General features: G+C 39.1%; 1 protein-coding gene across 5 annotated transcripts in view; it reads left to right on the forward strand.

Moving 5' to 3' along the window:
* The window catches only part of IGF2BP2 (insulin like growth factor 2 mRNA binding protein 2), a 178,137-nt gene that overhangs the window by 134,349 nt on the left and 21,624 nt on the right, over positions 1–22,164 (forward strand). For 4 of the 5 annotated variants that reach the window (XM_037024253.2, XM_073231964.1, XM_037024254.2 and 1 more), the window contains exons 8-10: positions 17,959–18,081; positions 18,434–18,569; positions 20,936–21,064. In XM_037024253.2, coding sequence (XP_036880148.1) covers positions 17,959–18,081; positions 18,434–18,569; positions 20,936–21,064 — 388 coding nt within the window. The remainder of the gene's footprint in view (positions 1–17,958; positions 18,082–18,433; positions 18,570–20,935; positions 21,065–22,164) is intronic. The other variant, XM_037024255.2, reaches the window with a different exon arrangement.

Below are 22,164 nucleotides of genomic sequence, written 5' to 3' on the forward strand. Positions count from 1 at the left end.
TGGGAAATGACTGCATGTAATTGGAGGTCCTAATCAAGGTTTTAGGAAGACAGAAAGAGATTTGGGGGTTTCAGGGAAGGCCTCTCTGTGTAAGTGACATTTAAGTTGAGCCCTGATGGGGATGAGTAGGAGGTGGAAGGTTTAGGAGAAGAGGGATCCTAAACTTTCTTTTAATTCATTTAACAAATATTGATGGAGCACCTGCTGTGTAGGCCAAGCACTGTTCTGTGTGCCAGTGAGCAAAGCTGACAAAAAGCTCTGCTCTCTGAAAGTTACATTTCAGAGAGCTTCTTCAAGCATATGTTTATTTTAAGGCAGTAGTAATGCATCTGTTAGATGCTTTGGGTCTCAAGTAATAGAAAACATAACAAGTGGCTTAACAATAAGAAACAATCATGTCATGGAACAAGAAGTCCTGAGGTAGAGTGACTCTGGGGTCAACGGAGCCATGGGCTCAAAGACCCATGGCCTTTCTCTCTGCTCTGTCTTCCTCAGGTGCCTGGGAGTCCCCTGGAGATGACAGCATGGCTATAGATATTTCAGACCTTATATCCCCACAGAAAAATACTCCTAAGTTGAAAGAGAAGGCATCCTTTCCTTTTTTCCTTTTTTTTTAAACAAGTTTTTTTATTATGGTAAAAAGCACATAACAAGTTTTACCAGCTTAGGCCATTTCTAAGAAGTTTAGTATAAATTAAATTAGTTTTAGGTCTGCAACATAATGATTTGATATTTGTACATGTCGTAAAATGATCACCACAGTAAGTGTAGTTAATATCACTCACCATACATAGATACACAATTTTTTTCTTGTTATGAGAACTTTTAATATTTACTCTCTTAGTTTTCAAATACACAGCAGTGTTATCAGCTGTAGTCTATGCTGTACATTACATCTCCATAACTTATTTTTTTTTATTACTGAAAGTTTGTACCTTTGACCACACTCACCTATTTTGCCCACCCCCACTCCCAACCCCATCTCTAGCAACCACCAATGTGTATTCTGCGTCTATGAACTTTTTGTTGCTTTGTTTTTTTTTTTTAGATTCCATATGTAAGTAAGGTCATATAGGATGTCTTTAGTTTATTTCGCTTAACTATTTTTAAGTGCACAGTTCAGTAGTGTTATATATATTCATATTACTGTGAAACAGATCTCCAGAACTTTTTCATCCTGCAAACTGAAACTCAGCACCTGTTAAACAACAATGCCCCTTTTTCCTTTCCCTCTAGCCTGTGGTAGCTAATCATTCTAATTTCTACTTCTATAAATTTGACCACTTATAAGTGTAATCATATAGTGTTTGTCATTTTGGGCCTGGCTTATTTCACTTAGCATAATGTCTTCAAAATTCATCCATGTTGTAGCATGTGGCAGGATTTCCTGCCTTTTCAAGGTTATATCCATTATATGGATATACCACATTTTGTTTATTCTTTCATCCACCAACGGACATTTGGGTTGCTTCCACTTTTTGCTACTGTGAATAGTGCTGTTATGAACACAGGTGTACAAATACCTCTGTAAGACCCTGCTTTCAATTCTTTTGGATATATATCCAGAAGTGAGATTGCTGGATCATATGGTAGTTCTATTTTCATTTTTTAAGGAACTTTAATGCAGTTTTCCATAGCAATTGCACCATTTTACAAGCCCACCAACAGTACACAGGGGTTCCAATTTCTCCTCATTCTCATCAACACTTGTTATTTTCTGTCGTTACAGTAGACAAGCTAATAAACAAGATAACATTTTGTATTCACAGTATCTTGTGGTTTTTACTTGAATTTCTTTGGTGATTAATGATACTGAGCATCTTTGCATACGCTTGTTGGCCATTTTTATATTATCTTCGGAGATGGTCTCTTGTTTTGCTTGTTTTTAAAATGAGTTATTTGACTTTTTGTTGTTGAATTATAGTTCTTTATATAGTCTGGATGTTAATCCTATATCAAATACATGATCTGCAAATATTTACTTCCTTTCCCTAAGCTATCTTTTTACTCTGTTGATTGTGTCCTTTAATGCACAAAAAGGTTTAAGTTTAATATAGTCCCATTTGTCTATTTCTGTTTTTGTTGCCTGCGCTTTTGGTGTCCTGTCCAAGAAACCATTGCCAAATCCAATGTCATGAAGAGTTTCCATTTTCTTGTAGGAATATTACAGTTTTAGGTTTTATATCTAGGTGTTTAATACATTTTGAGTTAATTTTTGTATATCTGGTGAGATAAGGGTCCAGCTTCATTCTTTTGTGTATGGATATCCAGTTTTCCTAGCACCCTTTCTTGAAGAGACTGTTCTTTCCTGGTTGTGTAACCTTGGCACCCTTGTTGAAGATCATTTGACCATATATGCAAAGGCTTATTTCTGGACCCTCTATTCTGTTCCTTTGGTTTGTTTGTCTTGATACCACACCATACTGTTTTGATTATTATAGCTTTGTAATATGTTGAAATCAGGCCATGTGAGTCTTCCAGCTTTGTTCTTTTTCAAAATTGTATAGTCTCTTGAAATTCCAAAAGAGTTTTAGAGTGGCTTTTGCTATTTCTGCAAAAAATGCCACTGAGATTTTGATAGAGAGTGCACTGAATCCAGAGATCACTTTGAATAGTGTGGACATCTAAACAACATTGGCTTCTAATCCATGAACATGCATGTCTTTCCACTTTCTTCTGTCTTCTTCCATTTTGTTTATCCAAGTTTTGTAGTTTTCAGTGTCTAAGTCTTTTACTGCCTTAGGTTTATTCCTAAGTACTTTATTCTTTATGAAACTACTGTTAGGTTAAGTGGAATTATTGTCTTAATTTCCTTTTTCAGATTGTTCATTGCTATTGTATGAAAACACAACTGATTTCTATATAATTTTATATCCTGCAACTTCACTGAATTAGTTTATTCATGTTTGTGGCATCTTTAGGGTTTTCTATACATAAGATCATGTCATCTGTGAACAGAGGTACTTTTACTTCTTTCTTTCCACTTTGGATGCCTTGTATTTCTTTTTCTTACCTAATTGCTCTGGTTAGGACTTCCAGTACTAAGTTGAATAGAAGTGAAAATGGGCATCCTTGTCTTGTTCCCTCCTGATCTTAGAGGAAAAGCTTTTGGCCTTCACCACTGAATGTGATGTTCGCTGTGGGCTTTTCACAAATGGCCTTCATTTTATTGAGATAGTTTCCTTCTATTCCTAGATTGTTGTGTGTTTTTATCATGAAAGGGAGTTTGTTAAACTTTGTCAAATGTTTTTTCTGTGTCAGTTGAGACGATTGTTTGGTTTTGCCCCTCATTCTGTTAATTTGATGTATTATACTGGTTGATTTTTATGTGTTGGACCATCCTTGCATTCCAGGAATACATACCACTTGTAATTTATAATCCATTTAATATGTTTTTGAATTCACTTTGCTAGTATTTTGTTGAGGACTTTTACATCAGTATCCATCAGGGATACTAATCTGAAGGTTTTGTTTGTGTTTGTTTTTGAAGTATTTCTGTCTGGTTTTGGTATTAGAATAAAGCTGGCCTCATACAATGAGCTTGGAAATGTTTCTCCTTCAGTTTTTGGGAAGAGTTGGGAAAGGGCTGGTGTTAATTATTCCTTGAATGTTTGGTAGAATTCTCCAGGTAAAGTCATCCGATTCTGGAATTTTTTTGGAAGGTATTTAATGAATAATTTAATCTCCTTACTCCTTGTTGGTTCAGATTTTCTATTTATGACTCAGTCTCTGCACATTGTGTGTCTGCAGGAGTTTATTGGTTTCTGCTAGGTTACCCAGTTTGTTGGTGTACAACTGTTTATAGTATTCTCTTAAAATCATTTTTATTTCTGTGATGTCAGTTAGTAATGTCCCCTCTTTCATTTCTGATTTTAGATATTTGAATGTGTGTTTGTCTAAGTAATGCTTGTCAATTATCAATTATTTCTGGTCAATTTTGTTGGTCTTTCTCACAAAAACAACTTTTAGTTTTATTGATTTTTTTCTTTTGTTTTCTATTCTCTATTTTGCTTATCTCTGTTCTAATCTTTATTATTTTATTCCTTATGTTGGCTTTGGGTTTACTTTATTCTTTCATAATTTCTTGAGTTATAAAGTTGGTTATTTTGTCAGTTGGTCAGATCTTTCATCCGGTTTTTTTAAAAAATCCATTCAGTCAGTCTATGTTTTTTGATTAGGAAGTTTAATTCCTTAACATTTAAAGTAATTACTAATAAGAAAGAACTTACTATTGCCATTTTGTTGTTTTCTGTATGTCTGTAGCTTTATTGTCCCTCTTTTCCTCCTACTACCTTTGTGTTTTGCTGATTTTTTTTTATTCTAGTGATACATTTTGATTCCCCTTTTTCCTTTTATGTATATTCTATAGATATTTTCTTTTTGGTTACCACTGCAATTACATTATGTCTTAAAGTTATAGCACTCTATTTTAAACTGATAGCAACTTAACTTTAATTACATTAAGAAACTCTACTCCTTTACAACTCCACCCCAACTTTATTCATGTCACAGATTACTCTTTAAATACTACATACCCATTAACATAGATTTATCTTTTTTTTTTTTGAGAGGGCATCTCTCATATTTATTGATCAAATGGTTGTTAACAACAATAAAATTCTGTATAGGGGTGTCAATGCTCAATGCACAATCATTAATCCATCTCAAGCCTAACTCTCGTCAGTCTCCAATCTTCTGAAGCATAATGAACAAGTTCTTACATGGTGAACGAATTCTTACATAGTGAATAAGTTCTTACATGGTGAACAGTACAAGGGCAGTCATCACAGAAACTTTCAGTTTTGATCACGCATTATGAACTATAAACAATCAGGTCAAATATGAATATTCATTTGATTTTTATACTTGATTTATATGTGGATCCCACATTTCTCCCTTTATTATTATTATTATTATTTTTATTTTTAATAAAATGCTGAAGTGGTAGGTAGATGCAAGATAAAGGTAGAAAACATAGTTTAGTGTTGTAAGAGAGCAATCGTAGATGATCAGGTGTGTGCCTGTAGACTATGTGCTAATCTGAGCTAGACAAGGGCAATAAAACATCCACGGATGCAGAAGCTTTCTCTCAAAACAGGGGGGGTGAGGTTCTAAGCTTCACCACTGTTGTTCCCCGATTTCTCACCTGATGACCCCCCTGTGACTGTGCCTGTCTTAGGTTGTTCCTCCTTGAGGAATCTTACCCGTCTCTGGCTAACCAGTCATCTTCCGGGGCCATACAGGGAAATGTAAAGTTGGTAAGTGAGAAAGAAGCCATATTGTTTGAAAAGGTTAGCTTTTTACTTCTTTGCAGATTTATGCCCTGTGGCTTCTATGTCCAGCACTTGTCTCGAGGTATCTTTACCACCTGGAGGAATTATGATACTCGGTAAATTTGATATGAGGCACGAATTCTATTTAAGGGTTGTAATTAGGAAGGAAGAAGAAAAGCTATAGAGGTAGCATATGGAAGAAAACATGGGAGGATTGATTATTTCTTTGACATATCTTCTTGTAGAGTACCTTAAGCATGTATAGGTTTTAAACTACTAACTAACTGCGCACACATATTAACATAATAGGAATACGGTGACATAAACAAAGCAAATCTGTAATTACCAGCCATCTCCAGTGAAGCCAAGAAAATCACTTAGGCACCCTAGGCATTTGTGAAAATTCATCTATGATATGATGGATATTGTCCAACTGTACTTGAACAGTCTGAGAGAAATCAGACAAATTAAAGCAACCCATTTCTGGGATCTGTTCACATCCCATATGTTCTTTCTTTTTTTTTTTTTTTTTTATGTTGCTAACACTTTATTTAGACTTAGCCTTAACTTATGATACACTTTATTTTACAAGAACAGCCAGGAAGGAAATAAAGAAGTAACTTCTGTTGACTGGTGTTGCATCAATGAATGAGGAATGGGAGGCACAATTTGGACCCAGACTTCAGGACATAATTTGCATCTGACAGTATGATTCATTTTCTGGTTTCCTATCACTATATTATATAATTAGTGCCCATCAAGCTCTGTGTAGCAGACTTCATGAGCTAAATACGGTACAAGTGGACAACATGAATGGATCACTGTGAGTTAGGCATGGGAGTCTCTTCTTTCTGCCTAATACATGCATAATTTCATTTTCAGGTGGGATGAAGTTAGTTTTTTCTCCTGCAGTATTTAATGATCCTTCTAATTGTATAACATCATAGGAAACAAAAATAATATTGAATACCTTATTAGTAGAAATTGAAATTTCTAACAGAAAATTGAGAATGTTGTAATGTACATGTTTTTTATATTGTAATTTCTTTGTATGTTGACAGATGGTAACTACATATATCATGGTGAGCATTTAGTAATGTATATAATTGTCAAATCACTTTGTTGCACAACTGAAATATTGTATATCAACAATATTTCAATTAAAAAAAGAAATGTATTTTTTAAACCATACTTTGAGACCACGAGGCATAAAGGGGATAGTAAACTATAAGGATTCCATTTGCCTTGTTCACTTAATTGAGTTTTATCGTCTTCTTTTTTTTTTTTTTTCTTCTTCCTTTTTTTTTTTGTTTTTTTTTTTTTGAGAGGGCATCTCTCATATTTATTGATCAAATGGTTGTTAACAACAATAAAATTCAGTATAGGGGGGTCAATGCTCAATGCACAATCATTAATCCATCTCAAGTCTAATTCTCGTCAGTCTCCAATCTTCTGAAGCATAACGAACAAGTTCTTACATGGTGAACGAATTCTTACATAGTGAATAAATTCTTACATGGTGAACAGTACAAGGGCATTCATCACAGAAACTTTCGGTTTTGATCACGCATTATGACCTATAAACAATCAGGTCAAATATGAATATTTGTTTGATTTTTGTACTTGATTTATATGTTGATCCCACATTTCTCCCTTTATTATTATTATTATTTTTATTTTTAATAAAATGCTGAAGTGGTAGGTAGATGCAAGATAAAGGTAGAAAACATAGTTTAGTGCTGTAAGAGGGCAAATGTAGATGATCAGGTGTGTGCCTATGGACTAAGTATTAATCCAGGCTAGACAAGGGCAGCAAAACATCCATGGACGCAGAAGATTTCTCTCAAAGCAGGGGGGTGAGGTTCTCAGCCTCACCTCTGTTGATCCCCAAATTCTCACCTGATGGCCCCCCTGCGACTGTGCCTGTCTTAGGTTGTTCCTCCCTTGAGGAATCTTACCCGTCTCTGGCTAACCAGTCCTCTTCCGGGGCCATACAGGGAAATGTAAAGTTGGTAAGTGAGAGAGAAGCCATATTGTTTGAAAAGGTTAGCTTTTTACTTCTTTGCAGATTTATGCCCTGTGGCTTCTATGCCCAGCACTTGTCTCGAGGTATCTTTACCACCTGGAGGAATTATGATACTCGATAAATTCAATATGAGGCACGAATTCTATTTAAGGGTTGTAATTAGGAAGGAAGAAGAAAAGCTATAGAGGTAGCATATGGAAGGAAACATTGGAGGATTGATTATTTCTTTGACATATCTTCTTGTAGAGTACCTTAAGTATGTATAGGTTTTAAACTACTAACTAATTTGCACACACATATTAACATAATAGGAATATGGTGACATAAACAAAGCAAATCTATAATTACCATCCATCTCCAGTGAAGCCAAGAAAACCCTAGGCATTTGTGAAAATTTGTCTATGATATGATGGATATTGTCCAACTGTACTTGAACCGTCTGAGAGAAATCAGACAAATTAAAGCAGCCCATTTCTGGGATCTGTTCACCTCCCATATGTCCTTTTAACCGTAGATAGTCTACAGTCATAAGATTTTGGAGTGCTATACCTTGCACCCCTCCCAACTCCTGGTTGAGTTCCAACAGTACAGATCCGGTCAAACTCGTTGTCTCGCTGTATGCACATGCCAGCCTAGACATCTCCCTCCTCATTCCTATGGCAAGTCCAGGAAACGGTGGGGTGGACGCAGCCACAACCACAGCGTCGTCCGGATCCCTGTGGAGGCTTTTTGATGATCCTCCCCTGGCACGAGTCCTCCAGAGAGTGCTGATGCCGGAAGCTCCTCCTCATATCGTATCTTAGTTCATATTCTGGGTAGCCAAGCTAGGCCTTAATCTTCTGCATAGAAACAAACAGACCCTTTGCCCACACTTTGACATGCCCTCTATACCACTGTGTAGAACTCATTGGAGGTCAGCACACAGGAGCTGCTTTTTTTTATTATTATTATTAAGAGAAAGGCGTTTTATCAGAAAAGAGTACCTCCATAGCTGATCATCTGACACCCTTTAAGTGATCAACATTAAGGATATTTAAAGCATGTGTTAATCTTTGATTTACCAATAGTTTTATCAAGGAGTAATGCCCCTTCTCTTTCTTTCTTTTTTTTTTTTAATCTTTAATCTACACTTACATGAAGAATACTATGTTTACTATGCTCTCCCCTATATCAGGTCTCCCCTAAAAACCACATTACGGTTACTGTCCATCAGCATAGCAAAATGTAGAATCACTACTTGTCCTCTCTGTGTTGTATAGTCCTCCCTCCCCTTTCTCCCTCCCCCCATGCATGCTAATCTTAATATCCCCCTTCTTCTTCCCCCCCCTTACCCTCCCTGCCCACCCTTCCTCCCCAGTTCCTTTCCCTTTGGTACCTGTTAGTCCATTTTGGGGTTCTGTAATTCCGCTGCTGTTTTGTTCCTTCAGTTTTTCCTTTGTTCTTATACTCCTCAGAAGAGTGAAATCATTTGGTATTTCTCTTTCACCGCTTGGCTTATTTCACTGAGCATAATACTCTCCAGCTCCATCCTTGTTGCTGCAAATGGTAGGATTTTTCCTCTTCTTATGCCTGAGTAGTATTCCATTGTGTATATGTACCACATCTTCTTTATCCATTCATCTACCGATGGACATTTAGGTTGCTTCCAATTCTTGGCTATTGTAAATAGTGCTGCGATAAACATAGGGGTGCATCTGTCTTTCTCAAGACTGTATTCTTAGGGTAAATTCCTAGGAGTGGAATTCCTGGGTCAAATGGTAGGTCTATTTTGAGCATTTTGATGAACCTCCATACTGCTTTCCACAATGGCTGAACTAATTTACATTCCCACCAGCAGTGTAGGAGGGTTTCCCTTTCTCCACAGCCTCACCAACATTTGTTGTTGTTTGTCTTTTGGATGGCAGCTATCCTTACTGGTGTGAGGTGATACCTCATTGTAGTTTTAATTTGCATTTCTCTGATAATTAGCGATGTGGGGCATCTTTTCATGTGTCTGTTGGCCATCTGTATTTCTTTTTTAGAGAACTGTCTGTTCAGTTCCTCTGCCCATTTTTTAATTGGGTTATTTGTTTTTAATGGGCGTATGAGCTGTTTATATATTCTGGACGTCAAGCCTTTATCGGATCTGTCATTTTCAAATATATTCTCCCATACTGTAGGGTTCCTTTTTGTTCTATTGATGGTGTCTTTCGCTGTACAGAAGCTTTTCAGCTTAATGTAGTCCCACTTGCTCATTTTTGCTGTTGTTTTCCTTGCCCGGGGAGATATGTTCAAGAAGAGGTCACTCATGTTTATGTCTAAGAGGTTTTTGTCTATTTTTTTTCCAAGAGTTTAATGGTTTCATGACTTACATTCAGGTCTTTGATCCATTTTGAGTTTACCTTTGTATATGGGGTTAGACAGTGGTCCAGTTTCATTCTCCTACATGTAGCTGTCCAGTTTTGCCAGCACCATCTGTTGAAGAGACTATCATTTTGCCATTGTATGTCCATGGTTCCTTTATCAAATATTAATTGACCATATATGTTTGGGTTAATTTCTGGAGTCTCTAATCTGTTCCACAGGTCTGTGGCTCTGTTCTTGTGCCAGTACCAAATTGTCTTGATTACTATGGCTTTGTAGTAGAGCTTGAAGATTGGGAGTGAGATCCTCCCTACTTTATTCTTCTTTCTCAGGATTGCTTTGGCTATTTGGGGTCTTTGGTGTTTCCATATGAATTTTTGAATTATTTGTTCCAGTTCATTGAAGAATGTTGCTGGTAATTTGATAGGGATTGCATTAAATCTGTATATTGCTTTGGGCAGGATGGCCATTTTGACGGTATTAATTCTTCCTAGCCAAGAGCATGGGATGAGTTTCCATTTATTAGTGTCCCCTTTAATTTCTCTTAAGAGTGACTTGTAGTTTTCAGAGTATAAGTCTTTCACTTCTTTGGTTAGGTTTATTCCTAGGTATTTTATTCTTTTTGATGCAATGGTGAATGGAATTGTTTTCCTGATTTCTCTTTCTATTGGTTCATTGTTAGTGTATAGGAAAGTTACAGATTTCTGTGTGTTAATTTTGTATCCTGCAACTTTGCTGTATTCCGATATCAGTTCTAGTAGTTTTGGAGTGGAGTCTTTAGGATTTTTTATGTATCATATCATCTGCAAATAGTGACAGTTTAACTTCTTCTTTACCAATCTGGATTCCTTGTATTTCTTTGTTTTGTCTGATTGCCATGGCTAAGACCTCCAGTACTATGTTAAATAACAGTGGGGAGAGTGGGCATCCCTGTCTGGTTCCCGATCTCAGAGGAAATGCTTTCAGCTTCTCACTGTTCAGTATAATGCTGGCTGTGGGTTTATCATATATGGCCTTTATTATGTTGAGGTACGTGCCCTCTATTCCCATTTTGCTGAGAGTTTTTATCATGAATGGATGTTGAATTTTGTCAAATGCTTTTTCAGCATCTATGGAGATGATCATGTGGTTTTTGTCTTTCTTTTTGTTGATGTGGTGGATGATGTTGATGGATTTTCGAATGTTGTACCATCCTTGCATCCCTGGGATGAATCCCACTTGGTCATGGTGTATGATCCTTTTGATATACTGTTGAATTCTGTTTGCTAATATTTTATTGAGTATTTTTGCATCTACATTCATCAGGGATGTTGGTCTGTAATTTTCTTTTTTGGTGGGGTCTTTGCCTGGTTTTGGTATTAGGGTAATGTTGGCTTCATAGAATGAGTTTGGGAGTATTCGCTCTTCTTCTATTTTTTGGAACACTTTAAGGAGAATGGGTATTATGTCTTCTCTGTGTGTCTGATAAAATTCCGAGGTAAATCCATCCGGCCCCGGGGTTTTGTTCTTGGGTAGCTTTTTTATTACAATTTCAATTTCTTTGCTCGTAATTGGTTTGTTTAACTTTTGTGTTTCTTCCTTGGTCAGTCTTGGAAGGTTGTATTTTTCTAGGAAGTTGTCCATTTCTTCTAGATTTTCGAGCTTGTTGGCATATAGGTTTTCATAGTAGTCTTTAATAATTCTTTGTATTTCTGTGGAGTCTGTCGTGATTTTTCCATTCTCATTTCTGATTATGTTGATTTGTGTTGATTCTCTTTTTCTCTTAATAAGTTTGGCTAGAGGCTTATCTATTTTGTTTATTTTCTCAAAGAACCAGCTCTTGGTTTCGTTGATTTTTGCTATTGTTTTATTCTTCTCAATTTTGTTTATTTCTTCTCTGGTCTTTATTATGTCCCTCCTTCTGCTGACTTTAGGCCTCATTTGTTTTTCTTTTTCCAGTTTTGATAATTGTGATGTTAGACTATTCATTTGGGATTGTTCTTCCTTCTTCAAGTGTGCCTGGATTGCTATATACTTTCCTCTTAAGACTGCTTTCGCTGTGTCCCACAGAAATTGGGGCTTTGTGTTGTTGTTGTCATTTGTTTCTATATATTCCTTGATCTCTATTTTGATTTGTTCATTGATCCATTGATTATTTAGTAGCATGTTGTTAAGCCTCCATGTGTTTGTGAGCCTTTTTGTTTTCTTTGTAGAATTTATTTCTACTTTTATACCTTTGTGGTCTGAAAAATTGGTTGGTAGAATTTCAATATTTTGGAGTTTACTGAGGCTCTTTTTGTGAGCTAGTATGTGGTCTATTCTGGAGAATGTTCCTTGTGCACTTGAGAAGAATGTATATCCTGTTGCTTTTGGATGTAGAGTTCTATAGATGTCTGTTAGGTCCGTCTGTTCTAGTGTATTGTTCAATGCCTGTGTGTCCTTACTTATTTTCTGCCCAGTGGATCTATCCTTTGGGGTGAGTGGTGTGTTGAAGTCTCCTAAAATGAATGCATTGCAGTCTATTTCCCTATTTCTGTTCTGTTAGTATTTGTTTCACAAGTGCTGGTGCTCCTGTGTTGGGTGCATATATATTTAGAATGGTTATTGTTGGACTGAGCCTTTTATCATTATGTAGTGTCCTTCTTTATCTCTTGTTACTTTCTTTGTTTTGAAGTCTCTTTTGTCTGATATTAGTACTGCAACCCCTGCTTTCTTCTCACTGTTGTTTGCCTGAAATATGTTTTTCCATCCCTTTACTTTTAGTCTGTGCTTGTCTTTGGGTTTGAGGTGAGTTTCTTGTAAGCAGCATATAGATGGGTCTTGCTTTTTTATCCATTCTTTTACTCTGTGTCTTTTGACTGGTGCATTCAGTCCATTTACATTTAGGGTGACTATTGAGAGATATGTAGTTATTGCCATTGCAGACTTTAGATTCATGGTTACCAAAGGTTCCAGGTTAGATTCTTTAGTATCTTATTGCCTAACTGAGCTCACTTATTAAGCTGTTATATACACTGTCTGGAGATTCTTTTCTTCTCTCCCTTCTTATTCCTCCTCCTCCATTCTTCATATGTTGTGTGTTTTGTTCTGTGCTCTTTTTAGGAGTGCTCCCATCTAGAGCAGTCCCTGTAGGATGCCCTGTAGAGGTGGTTTGTGGGAAGCAAATTCCCTCAGCTTTTGCTTGTCTGGAAATTGTTTAATCCTGCCATCATATTTAAATGATAGTCATGCTGGATACAGTATCCTTGGTTCAAGGCCCTCTGTTTTATTGCATTAAATGTATCATGCCATTCTTTTCTGGCCTGTAGGGTTTCTGTCGAGAAGTCTGATGTTAACCTGATGGGTTTTCCTTTATAGGTGACCTTTTTCTCTCTAGCTGCCTTTAAAACTCTTCCCTTGTCCTTGATCCTTGCCATTTTAAGTATTATGTGTCTTGGTGTTGTCTTCCTTGGATCCTTTCAGTTGGGGGTTCTGTGTATTTCTGTGGTCTGTTCGATTATTTCCTCCCCCAGTTTGGGGAAGTTTTCAGCAATTATTTCTTCAAAGAGACTTTCTATCCCTTTTTCCTCTTTCTTCTTCTTCTGGTACCCCTATAATATGTATATTATTCCTTTTGGATTGGTCACATAGTTCTCTTAGTGTTGTTTCATTCCTGGAGATCCTTTTATCTCTCTCTATGTCAGCTTCTATACGTTCCTCTTCTCTGGTTTCTGTTCCTTCAATGGCCTCTTGCATCTTATCCATTCTGCTTATAAATCCTTCCAGGGATTGTTTCACTTCTGTGATCTCCTTCCTGACATCTGTGATCTCCCTCCGGACTTCATACCATTGCTCTTGCATTTTTCTCTGCATCTCTGTCAGCATGTTCATGATTTTTATTTTGAATTCTTTTTCAGGAGGACTTGTTAGGTCTGTCTCCTTCTCAGGTGTTGTCTCTGTGATCTTTGTCTGTCTGTAGTTTTGCCTTTTCATGGTGATAGAAATAGTTTGCAGAGCTGGTATGAGTGACTGTTTGAAGAGCTTTCCTTCTTGTTTGTTTGTGGCCTTCCTCTCCTGGGAGAATATCGACCTCTAGTGGCCTATGCTTGGCAGCTGTGCACAGACAGGACTTCTGCTACCTGCCCATTTGCTATGGAGTTTATCTCCGCTGTTGCTGTGGGCGTGGCCTGGCTGGGGCTAGTCCTCCAAAATGGTGGAGCCCCTTTGGAGGGGGAGCGGCCAGGAGGCTATTTATCTCCGTAAGCGTCCTCTGTGGTCCCTGTTGCCCAGGGGTTTAGAGTGCCCAGTAATCCCCAGATTCCCTGCCTCTGGTCTAAGTGTCCTGTCCTGCCCCTTTGAGACTCCCTAAAAGCACTCTCCAAACCAAAACAACAACAGCAACAACGAAAGAGGAAAAAAATAAATAAAGGAAAAAACGCACGATTTTGTTTGTCCTCAGGCACTCGTCCCGGCACCCGCTCACCAGTCCTGCTGCCCTGCCTTCCTAGCACCGGGGTCCCTGTCCCTTCAAGGCTTCCAGAAAGCACCCGCCAAAAAAAAAAAAAAAAAAAAAGGGAAAAAGCGCGATATTGTTTTTCCTCAGGTGCTGGTTCCAGGCACTCGCCCACCGGTCCTGCCACCCTGCCTCCCTAGCACTGGGGTTCCCGTCACTCCAAGTCCTCCAAAAAGCACTTGCCAAAGAAAAAGGGAAAAACGCGCGACCCTCTCCATCCCCAGGCACCCGCCCACCGGCCCTGCCGCCCTGCCTCCCTGGCACTGGGGTCCCTGTCCCCCTAAGGCCTCCAAAAAGCACTCGCCTTAAAGAAAAAAAAGGGAGAAATGCCCGATTTTCTTTGTCTGCCAGGCACCCACCCACCGGTCTTGCTGCCCTGCCTCCCTGGTATTGGGGTCCCCACCCCTCCAAGGCTTCCAAAAAGCACTCGCCAAAAAAAAAAAGGGAAAAACGCACGATTTTCTTTGTCCTCAGGCGCCGGTCCCAGGCACCCGCTCACCGGTCCTGCCGCCCCGCCTCCCTGGCATTCGGGTCTCTGTCCATTTAAGGCTTCCAAAAAGCACTCGCCAACAAAAAGAAAAAAAAAGGGAAAAACACGATATTCTTTGTCCTCAGGTGCCGGCCCCAGGCACCCGCCCACCGGTCCCGCCACCCTGCCTCCCTGGCATTGAGGTCCCTGTCCCCTTAAGGCTTCCAAAAAGCACTCGCCAAAAAAAAAAAAGGGAAAAATGCGATTTTCCCTTTCCCCAGGTGCCGGTCTCAGGCACCCGCTCACCAGTCTTGCTGCTTTGTTTCACTGGTATTGGGGTCCCTGTCCCTTTAAGGCTTCCGAAAAGCACTCACCAGAAAAAAAACAAAAAAAAAACCGCTTTTGTTTCTTTCCACCCACGGGGAGCCGGGGGGAGGGGCGCTCGGGTCCCACTGGGCCGGGGCTTGTATCTTACCCCCTTCGCGAGGCACTGGGTTCTTGCAGGTGTGGATGTGGTCTGGATGTTGTCCTGTGTCCTCTGGTCTCTATTTTAGGAAGAGTTTTCTTTGTTATATCTTCATAGATCTATATGGTTTTGGGAGGAGATTTCCACTGCTCTACTCACGCCGCCATCCTGGCTCCACCAGATGTATCTTTTTAAAAAAATATTTTTATCATTTAAATTCTATGTACCAAAATTACCAAAGTACAAGTTACTATATGTGTAACTTTATGTATTTTTTTATTAAGGTATTATTGATATATACTCTTATGAAGGTTTCACAATGAAAAAACAATGTGGTTACTACATTCACCCATATTATCGAGTCACCCCCGTACTCCATTGCAGTCACTGTCCTTCAGTGTAGTAAAATGCCACAGATTCACTATTTGCCTTCTCTGTGCTATACTCTCTTCCCCGTGACCCCCCCACACCATGTGTACTAAACATAATACCCCTCAATCCCCATCTCCCTTCCTCCCCACCCGCCCTCCCACACCCCTCCCCTTTGGTAACCCCTAGTCCCTTCTTGGAGTCTGTGAGTCTGCTGCTGTTTTATTCCTTCAGTTTTGCTTCATTGTTATACTCCACAGATGAGGGAAACCATTTGGCATTTGTCTTTCTCTGCCTGAGCATAATACCCTCTAGCTCCATCCATGTTGTTGCAAATGGTAGGATCTGTTTTCTTCTTATGGCTGAATAGCATTCCATTGTGTATATGTACCACATCTTTATCCATTCATCTACTGATGGACACTTAGGTTGCTTCCATTCCTTGGCTATTGTAAGCAGTGCTGTGATAAACATAGGGGTGCATCTGTCTTTTTCAAACTGGGCTCCTGCATTCTTAGGGTAAATTCCTAGGAGTGGTATTCATGGGTTGAATGGTATTTCTATTTTTAGTTTTTTGAAGAACCTCCATACTGCTTTACACAATGGTTGAAATAGCTTACATTCCCACCAGCAGTGTAAGAGGGTTCCCCTTTCTCCGCATCCTCAGAAAACTTTATATTTTGATATGGATTTTTGTTGATGTCTACTGTCCTTTGGTCTCAGAGGTCTCCCTTTGGCATTTCTTGTAGAATAAGTCTCATAGTAATGAACTCCATCAGCTTTCATTTATCTCAGAAAGTCTTTTAATTTCTCCTTCACTTTTGAAGGACAGTTTTGTCTAATATAGTATTCTTGGTTGACAGTTTTTTTCTTTCAGCACTTTGAATGTATCATCCCACTCCTTTCTGGCTGCCTGCAAAGTTTCTGCTGAGAAATCTGCTGACAGTCTTATGTAAACTCCCTTGTATGTGACTAACCACTTTTCTCTTGCTGCTTTCAAGATTCTTTGTCTTTGACTTTAGAGAATTGAATTGTAATCTAGTGTCTCAGTGTGATTCTCTGGATTTAACCCTTCTGGAGTTTTTTAAGTTTCTCAAATCTGCATGTACATTTCTTATCTCAGACTTGGAAAGTTTTCTGTCATTTTTTCAAATGAGCTCTCTTCCTTCTGGGATTTCCATGATATGTATATTGGTCTATTTAATAGTGTGGTATAAGTCCCTAAGTCTCTCTTCAGGGCTTGTTTTGTATTCTTTTTTCTTTTCTGACTTGATTTCAAATGACCCATCTTCAACTTTGCTATCTTTCTTCTTCCTGTCCAGTCTGTTGAACCCCTTCAGTCAAGGTTTCAATTTAGTTACTGTATTTTTTCAGCTCCATATTTTTTTTATAGTTTTTATATCGTTGTTGATATTCTCATTTTGTTCATCATTTTCCTGATTTCATTTAGTTATCTATCTGTGTTCTCTTAGCTCACTGAGTGTCTTATGACAGCTATTTAAAATTTTTTGTTACATAGTTCATACTGCTGCATTTCTTTAGGATCAGTCTCTGCAGTTTTGTTTTGATCCTTTGATTAGGCCATGTTTTTCTGTTTCTTTGTATGCCTTGTAAATTTTTTTTTTCTGGGATTTGGACATTTGGGAAAATAACCTCTTCTCACAGTCTTTGCATATTGGCTTTCTTCAGAAGGCCTTCACTAATCAGACCTGCTGGAAGTTCTAGAACCTCTCAAACCCTCTTCAGTCTCTTTCTCTCCCTGGCTTCTGACTGTGGAATTGCAGGTCTAAAACACTGCTTGCATCCATTTTCAGTAGCTCCTAAAACTCTGGTGCCAGTCTCGTTAGATCTCCAAGTTGGGTAAGAAAGAAACTAATCCCTTGAGCAGCCCCCAGATAAGCCAGAATGTTGGATACTTGTCCAGTCTTGTTTCCATCCCAAGGGAGGAGTTCTAGAATGGGGAATTTCCTCCAGTTCTTCCTTTTCATGCTGCAGAGGGAAAGGAGCATGTACAGGCACACCAAACGCAGCAGATTTTCCTACTCCTTTTGCTGAAATCCCTTATTGGATTTACAATGGCTTGGATGCCATGGATGATTAGCTGATCACTAGAGTTCTCACAGAGGTATTCTAGTCTGTCTGTTGTTGTTGATTTGGTGTCTCTGTGGGAGTGGGAGGGCCTGTAGCTTCCTAGTCTGCATCTGGCTGATGTCATTCTCCCATGTGCCTTTTTTTAAAAGCAAGGAAACCTTCCTAAACCCAACAGACTTCTCATACCTCATCAAATAGCTCTGCCTCATGCACCAACTTCCAACCAGTCACAACAATGGAGTATGATTACGGTGATTTAACTGTCATTAATCAGAATGCAAGCCCTGGAGTTGGTGAGGAACCCAGCCTCTCCTTAAACCCGTAGCCATTTGGTGCCTGGACAAAATGGCTCTGTTTGTAAAAAAAGAAAATAAAAATGCAGTTTAATAACTCTTAACAGGCAACCATTGTGTCCACTTTAAGTGTTACATTGTTGTTTGTTTCTTTTAGAGCTGAAGAGATTCCTCTGAAAATCTTGGCACACAATGGCTTGGTTGGAAGACTGATTGGAAAAGAAGGCAGAAATTTGAAGAAAATTGAACATGAGACAGGGACCAAGATAACGATCTCATCGTAAGCCACCCATTAAGATTAACTGTGCCCAAGATGGAGAGCTTGAGTATTTTGATATGCCTAACTCATTCATCTCCTTTCCCCTAAAAAGGGGAATATAATCCTAACTGATGTAATTATTTCCAGTACCATCAAAACAAATACACAAATAGTTATCAGTCAAACATTTTCTACTATGGGTATGATCTAAGTCAGCACCAAGATTTAACGTGGCAAGTACTCAGTGCCACAGTGTATGGGGGGGAATTCAATCTTCCCCCTGCCTCCTCCTCCAAAACTTGTTTGTGATCCTTCTGGGATTTACTTTTTGCTTTTGAAAAGGGGAAATTTCTCTCTTTTTCCTGGTGGCCAGCTTGCAGGATTTGAGCATATACAACCCAGAAAGAACCATCACTGTGAAGGGCACAGTCGAGGCCTGTGCCAGTGCTGAGATAGAGATTATGAAGAAGCTGCGTGAGGCCTTTGAAAATGATATGCTGGCTGTTAATGTAAGTGCCTAATGCTTTCTTCTCTACTGGTTTTCACGTGTGTTTTCAGGCAAGACACAAGCCTCTCTAAGAATAGTTTTCATTCAGCTAGTGAAGAAGTGCCTTAGAACATGTATGCAAAGTTATTCCTGCCTTCTTGGGGCAAGACCATTGAAACAATCAGGAAACCAACTAGAAAATTATGATAAATGTACTGGGCAGAATAGTGTGAAGCCATGAAAATCATAACTTTGTAGATTATAAAATGAGTAATTGCTTATAAATAGAAAAAAGCACATAAACATATATATAACTGGGGTCAGAGTTGTGTAAAGTAATATGGAGCAAAATGACTGGAAGTCATGCATTGATTGATGAATAACAAAAATACAAAGAGCTAGTATAGTAGGAAAGTGGGATTTTTTTTTTCAATTTTCCAAACTCTCTGTAATACTTTTACTTTTTAAGTTTTAAAGGTATGTACTTTAAAATTGACTTCCCATTTTCATCTCTTACTTACTGATCTGTTCTTTTAGATTTCCCAGTAAATGTTGACAGCCACCTCAGCTTTCACTGGTATTTCTAGCAGACTGATTTGGGTTTGTCTTTCCTGTTATTGCTTCCTAGTTCCCACTTTATAATGGGAGACATTGTAACGTTCAGAAGTCTCAGAGATATCTGTCCATTAGCAAAGCCCAAACTCAACTCATAGGAATAAATTTTTTTTACTTTTTATTTTAATGATTTTCTAATAAAACAGATGAAGAAATAATGGTACAATAAGTCCTCACGTACTCATATCCAGCTTCAGCAGTTGTTAACTCATGGCCTGTTCTGCTTCATCTGAACCTCCTCCACTTCCCCATCTTCCTTGGATGACTTTGAAGCAGATCCCAGACCTGGTAATACTTCATAGAGGAAAAAACGTTGACAGAGAGCTGTGTGAGGTGAACCCAGTTCCCTTAGCGCTGCACTTCCACAGCAGCCTCCTGCTGGGGTCAGCGCTCTGTTCCCCACCGCCCAAGCCCACAGCACATGATGAGCGTGGGGTGTGATGAGGAGAAGCCTGCACTGTGACCCCCCCTGTGTGTGTTTATTTGTGGTGTATCAAATGATCTCATTTTCTTCTTTTGGGCTCTTGACATCTTACGATAAGCATCTCTTCTACGAACACCCAGAAAAGCTACAGAAGTGTCTGACTGCTCCAATATCTTCTCTCAGCATATTACTTAGATTCGTTCATGTATGTACCAAAGTCATGCGTTGATAGATGAATAACAAAATTACTAGGCCTTACGTATCAAACGGGGTAAAGGTTAAGGATCCCAGCTCTGTTGTTCCAAATATTCTAAAAGAAGGCAAGTCACTGGGTGACCCTAGTCACAGATAAGAAAATACAAAATGTTAGAGACTTCTTAGTGTTCAGGGAGACAAGGTGAGGGCAGGATGGACACAGGCCAGGGTGCGTGACTACATCACTCTCTGCCTCTGAAGGGCTGTGTAATTGAAACTCACCCCAAGCTTTTGTGACTATCCCCATGTTTAAATGTGAAACAAGCCAGCGAGATGATCACAAAGCTGGCATCTAAAGGGTGAAAAAGCCAAAGTTTTGAACCATCCAGAACCTGGGTAATGGGGTTTATTTATGTGGTATCCTAGTGAAAGGTTTGATCTTCCCTTGGATAGAGTTAGAAAAACACATTCATCTAATATGTTTTAAATATATTAATTCAACAATATTTATTGAGTACTTACTATGTACCAGGCACTGAGCACACAACAATAAGATATGCTCTGTCCACAAGGAAATTATGGTCTAAAAGGGAAGAGGTAACTTTACAGGCAATTCAATTGCCATGTGATAAGTGCTACTTTAAGGAAACAGGAGTGTTTCCTAAGAGCACAGAAAGATCATTTGGGCTGAGACCTTTGGGGTGAGAAAAGGCTTCCTGGATGAGTGGACACCTAAACTCAGGTGAAACCCACATAATAAGTAGGACTTACTTAGCCATGTGAGGAGAAAGAGCAGCACCCTCCTTGCAGAGTAGACAGTGTGTGCAGGGGTCCAGAGGTAAGAGAGGAGCGGACTGGGCAGGGTGGGGTAAGGGGTTAGGAGAGGCTTGTGAGGTGACCTGGGTCCCCAGGAAGAGCCTTGTTCGCTGTGTTAAGATGTGCAGACATTCTCAAGGGTGGCAGAAAGCTTTGAAGGAATACCACGGTCAGGCCGAGGTTCAGAGAGCCCACCACAGCAGCCAGGAAGTCCACAGGGCCGGAGTGGAGCTGATTGGAGACACTGGTGCCAGCCAGACAAGAGATGGAGGTTGACTCAGGCAAGCTGGGCCTCTCTGGTCTCCTCCCCTCATCTTTTTCTCCATTTCTGTTCCCAGCAACAAGCCAATCTGATACCGGGGTTGAACCTCAGCGCACTTGGCATCTTTTCAACAGGACTATCCGTGCTGCCTCCACCAGCAGGGCCCCGAGGAGCTCCCCCCGCTCCCCCTTACCACCCTTTCGCTGTAAGTAGCTCAGCATTCAGAGGATAGCTCATGCTCTGGGCACCCCCAGGCAGCAGCATTACTCCACTATATTGAATCAGAGCTAAAGCTTTAATTTGGAGGCTGTGCTCATAAGTGATAAGAGCATAAATCCAACATTTCTTAGGACTTCTTCGTAAAGGACAGATAAATATTCTTAAACCATCCTCTAAATATGTGCTCTTAAGCATAACATGTCATATCTAGGGTGTATAAAATGCCTACCTATTTCTGCTACTAAAATGCATTATATTTTATTAATAGGCAGTTTTAAAAATAGAATAATATACAGTGTTTATTTCTAAACAGCACAATGCCTGGAATTTAGTAGGTTCTCAATAAGTATTTATAATTTTTTGTAATTATTAACAAAAGAAGTGTACATTTTATGAGTTTTCTATTTGTTGCTCCTATTTACAAGCATTATTCAAGATCAGTACATTACCAAATTGGGGTTCAGGATAATTGACAGCTTTTTTTTTTCATTCCTAATTCTTCATTTAGTAATGTTGTTAAGCCTCCATGTGTTTGTGAGCCTTTTTGTTTTCTTTGTAGAATTTATTTCTACTTTCATACCTTTGTGGTCTGAAAAATTGGTTGGTAGAATTTCAATATTTTGGAATTTACTGAGGCTCTTTTTGTGAGCTAGTATGTGGTCTATTCTGGAGAATGTTCCATGTGCACTTGAGAAGAATGTATATCCTGTTGCTTTTGGATGTAAAGTTCTATAGATGTCTATTAGGTCCATCTGTTCTAGTGTGTTGTTCAGTGCCTGTGTGTCTTTACTTATTTTCTGCCCGGTGGAATCTATTTTATGAGTATTTCTACAAGCATTATGCTCAAGCTTTTGCTTGTCTGGGAATTGTTTGATTCCCACCATCATATCTGGATACAGTATCCTTGGTTCAAGGCCCCTTCTGTACATTCTCTTCTGGGCCTGTAGGGTTTTACCATCTGTGAAATTGCCCTTTTCATGGTGATAGAGATAGTCCTGCAGAGCTGGTACAAGTGACTGCTGGAAGAGCTTCCCTTCTTGTTGGTTTGTAGCCTTTTCCTGGGAGAATAGCGACCTCTAGTGGCTT

Source organism: Manis javanica, chromosome 3, assembly GCF_040802235.1.
Source record: "Manis javanica isolate MJ-LG chromosome 3, MJ_LKY, whole genome shotgun sequence".
In the NCBI taxonomy this organism is placed as follows: Eukaryota; Metazoa; Chordata; class Mammalia; order Pholidota; family Manidae; genus Manis; species Manis javanica.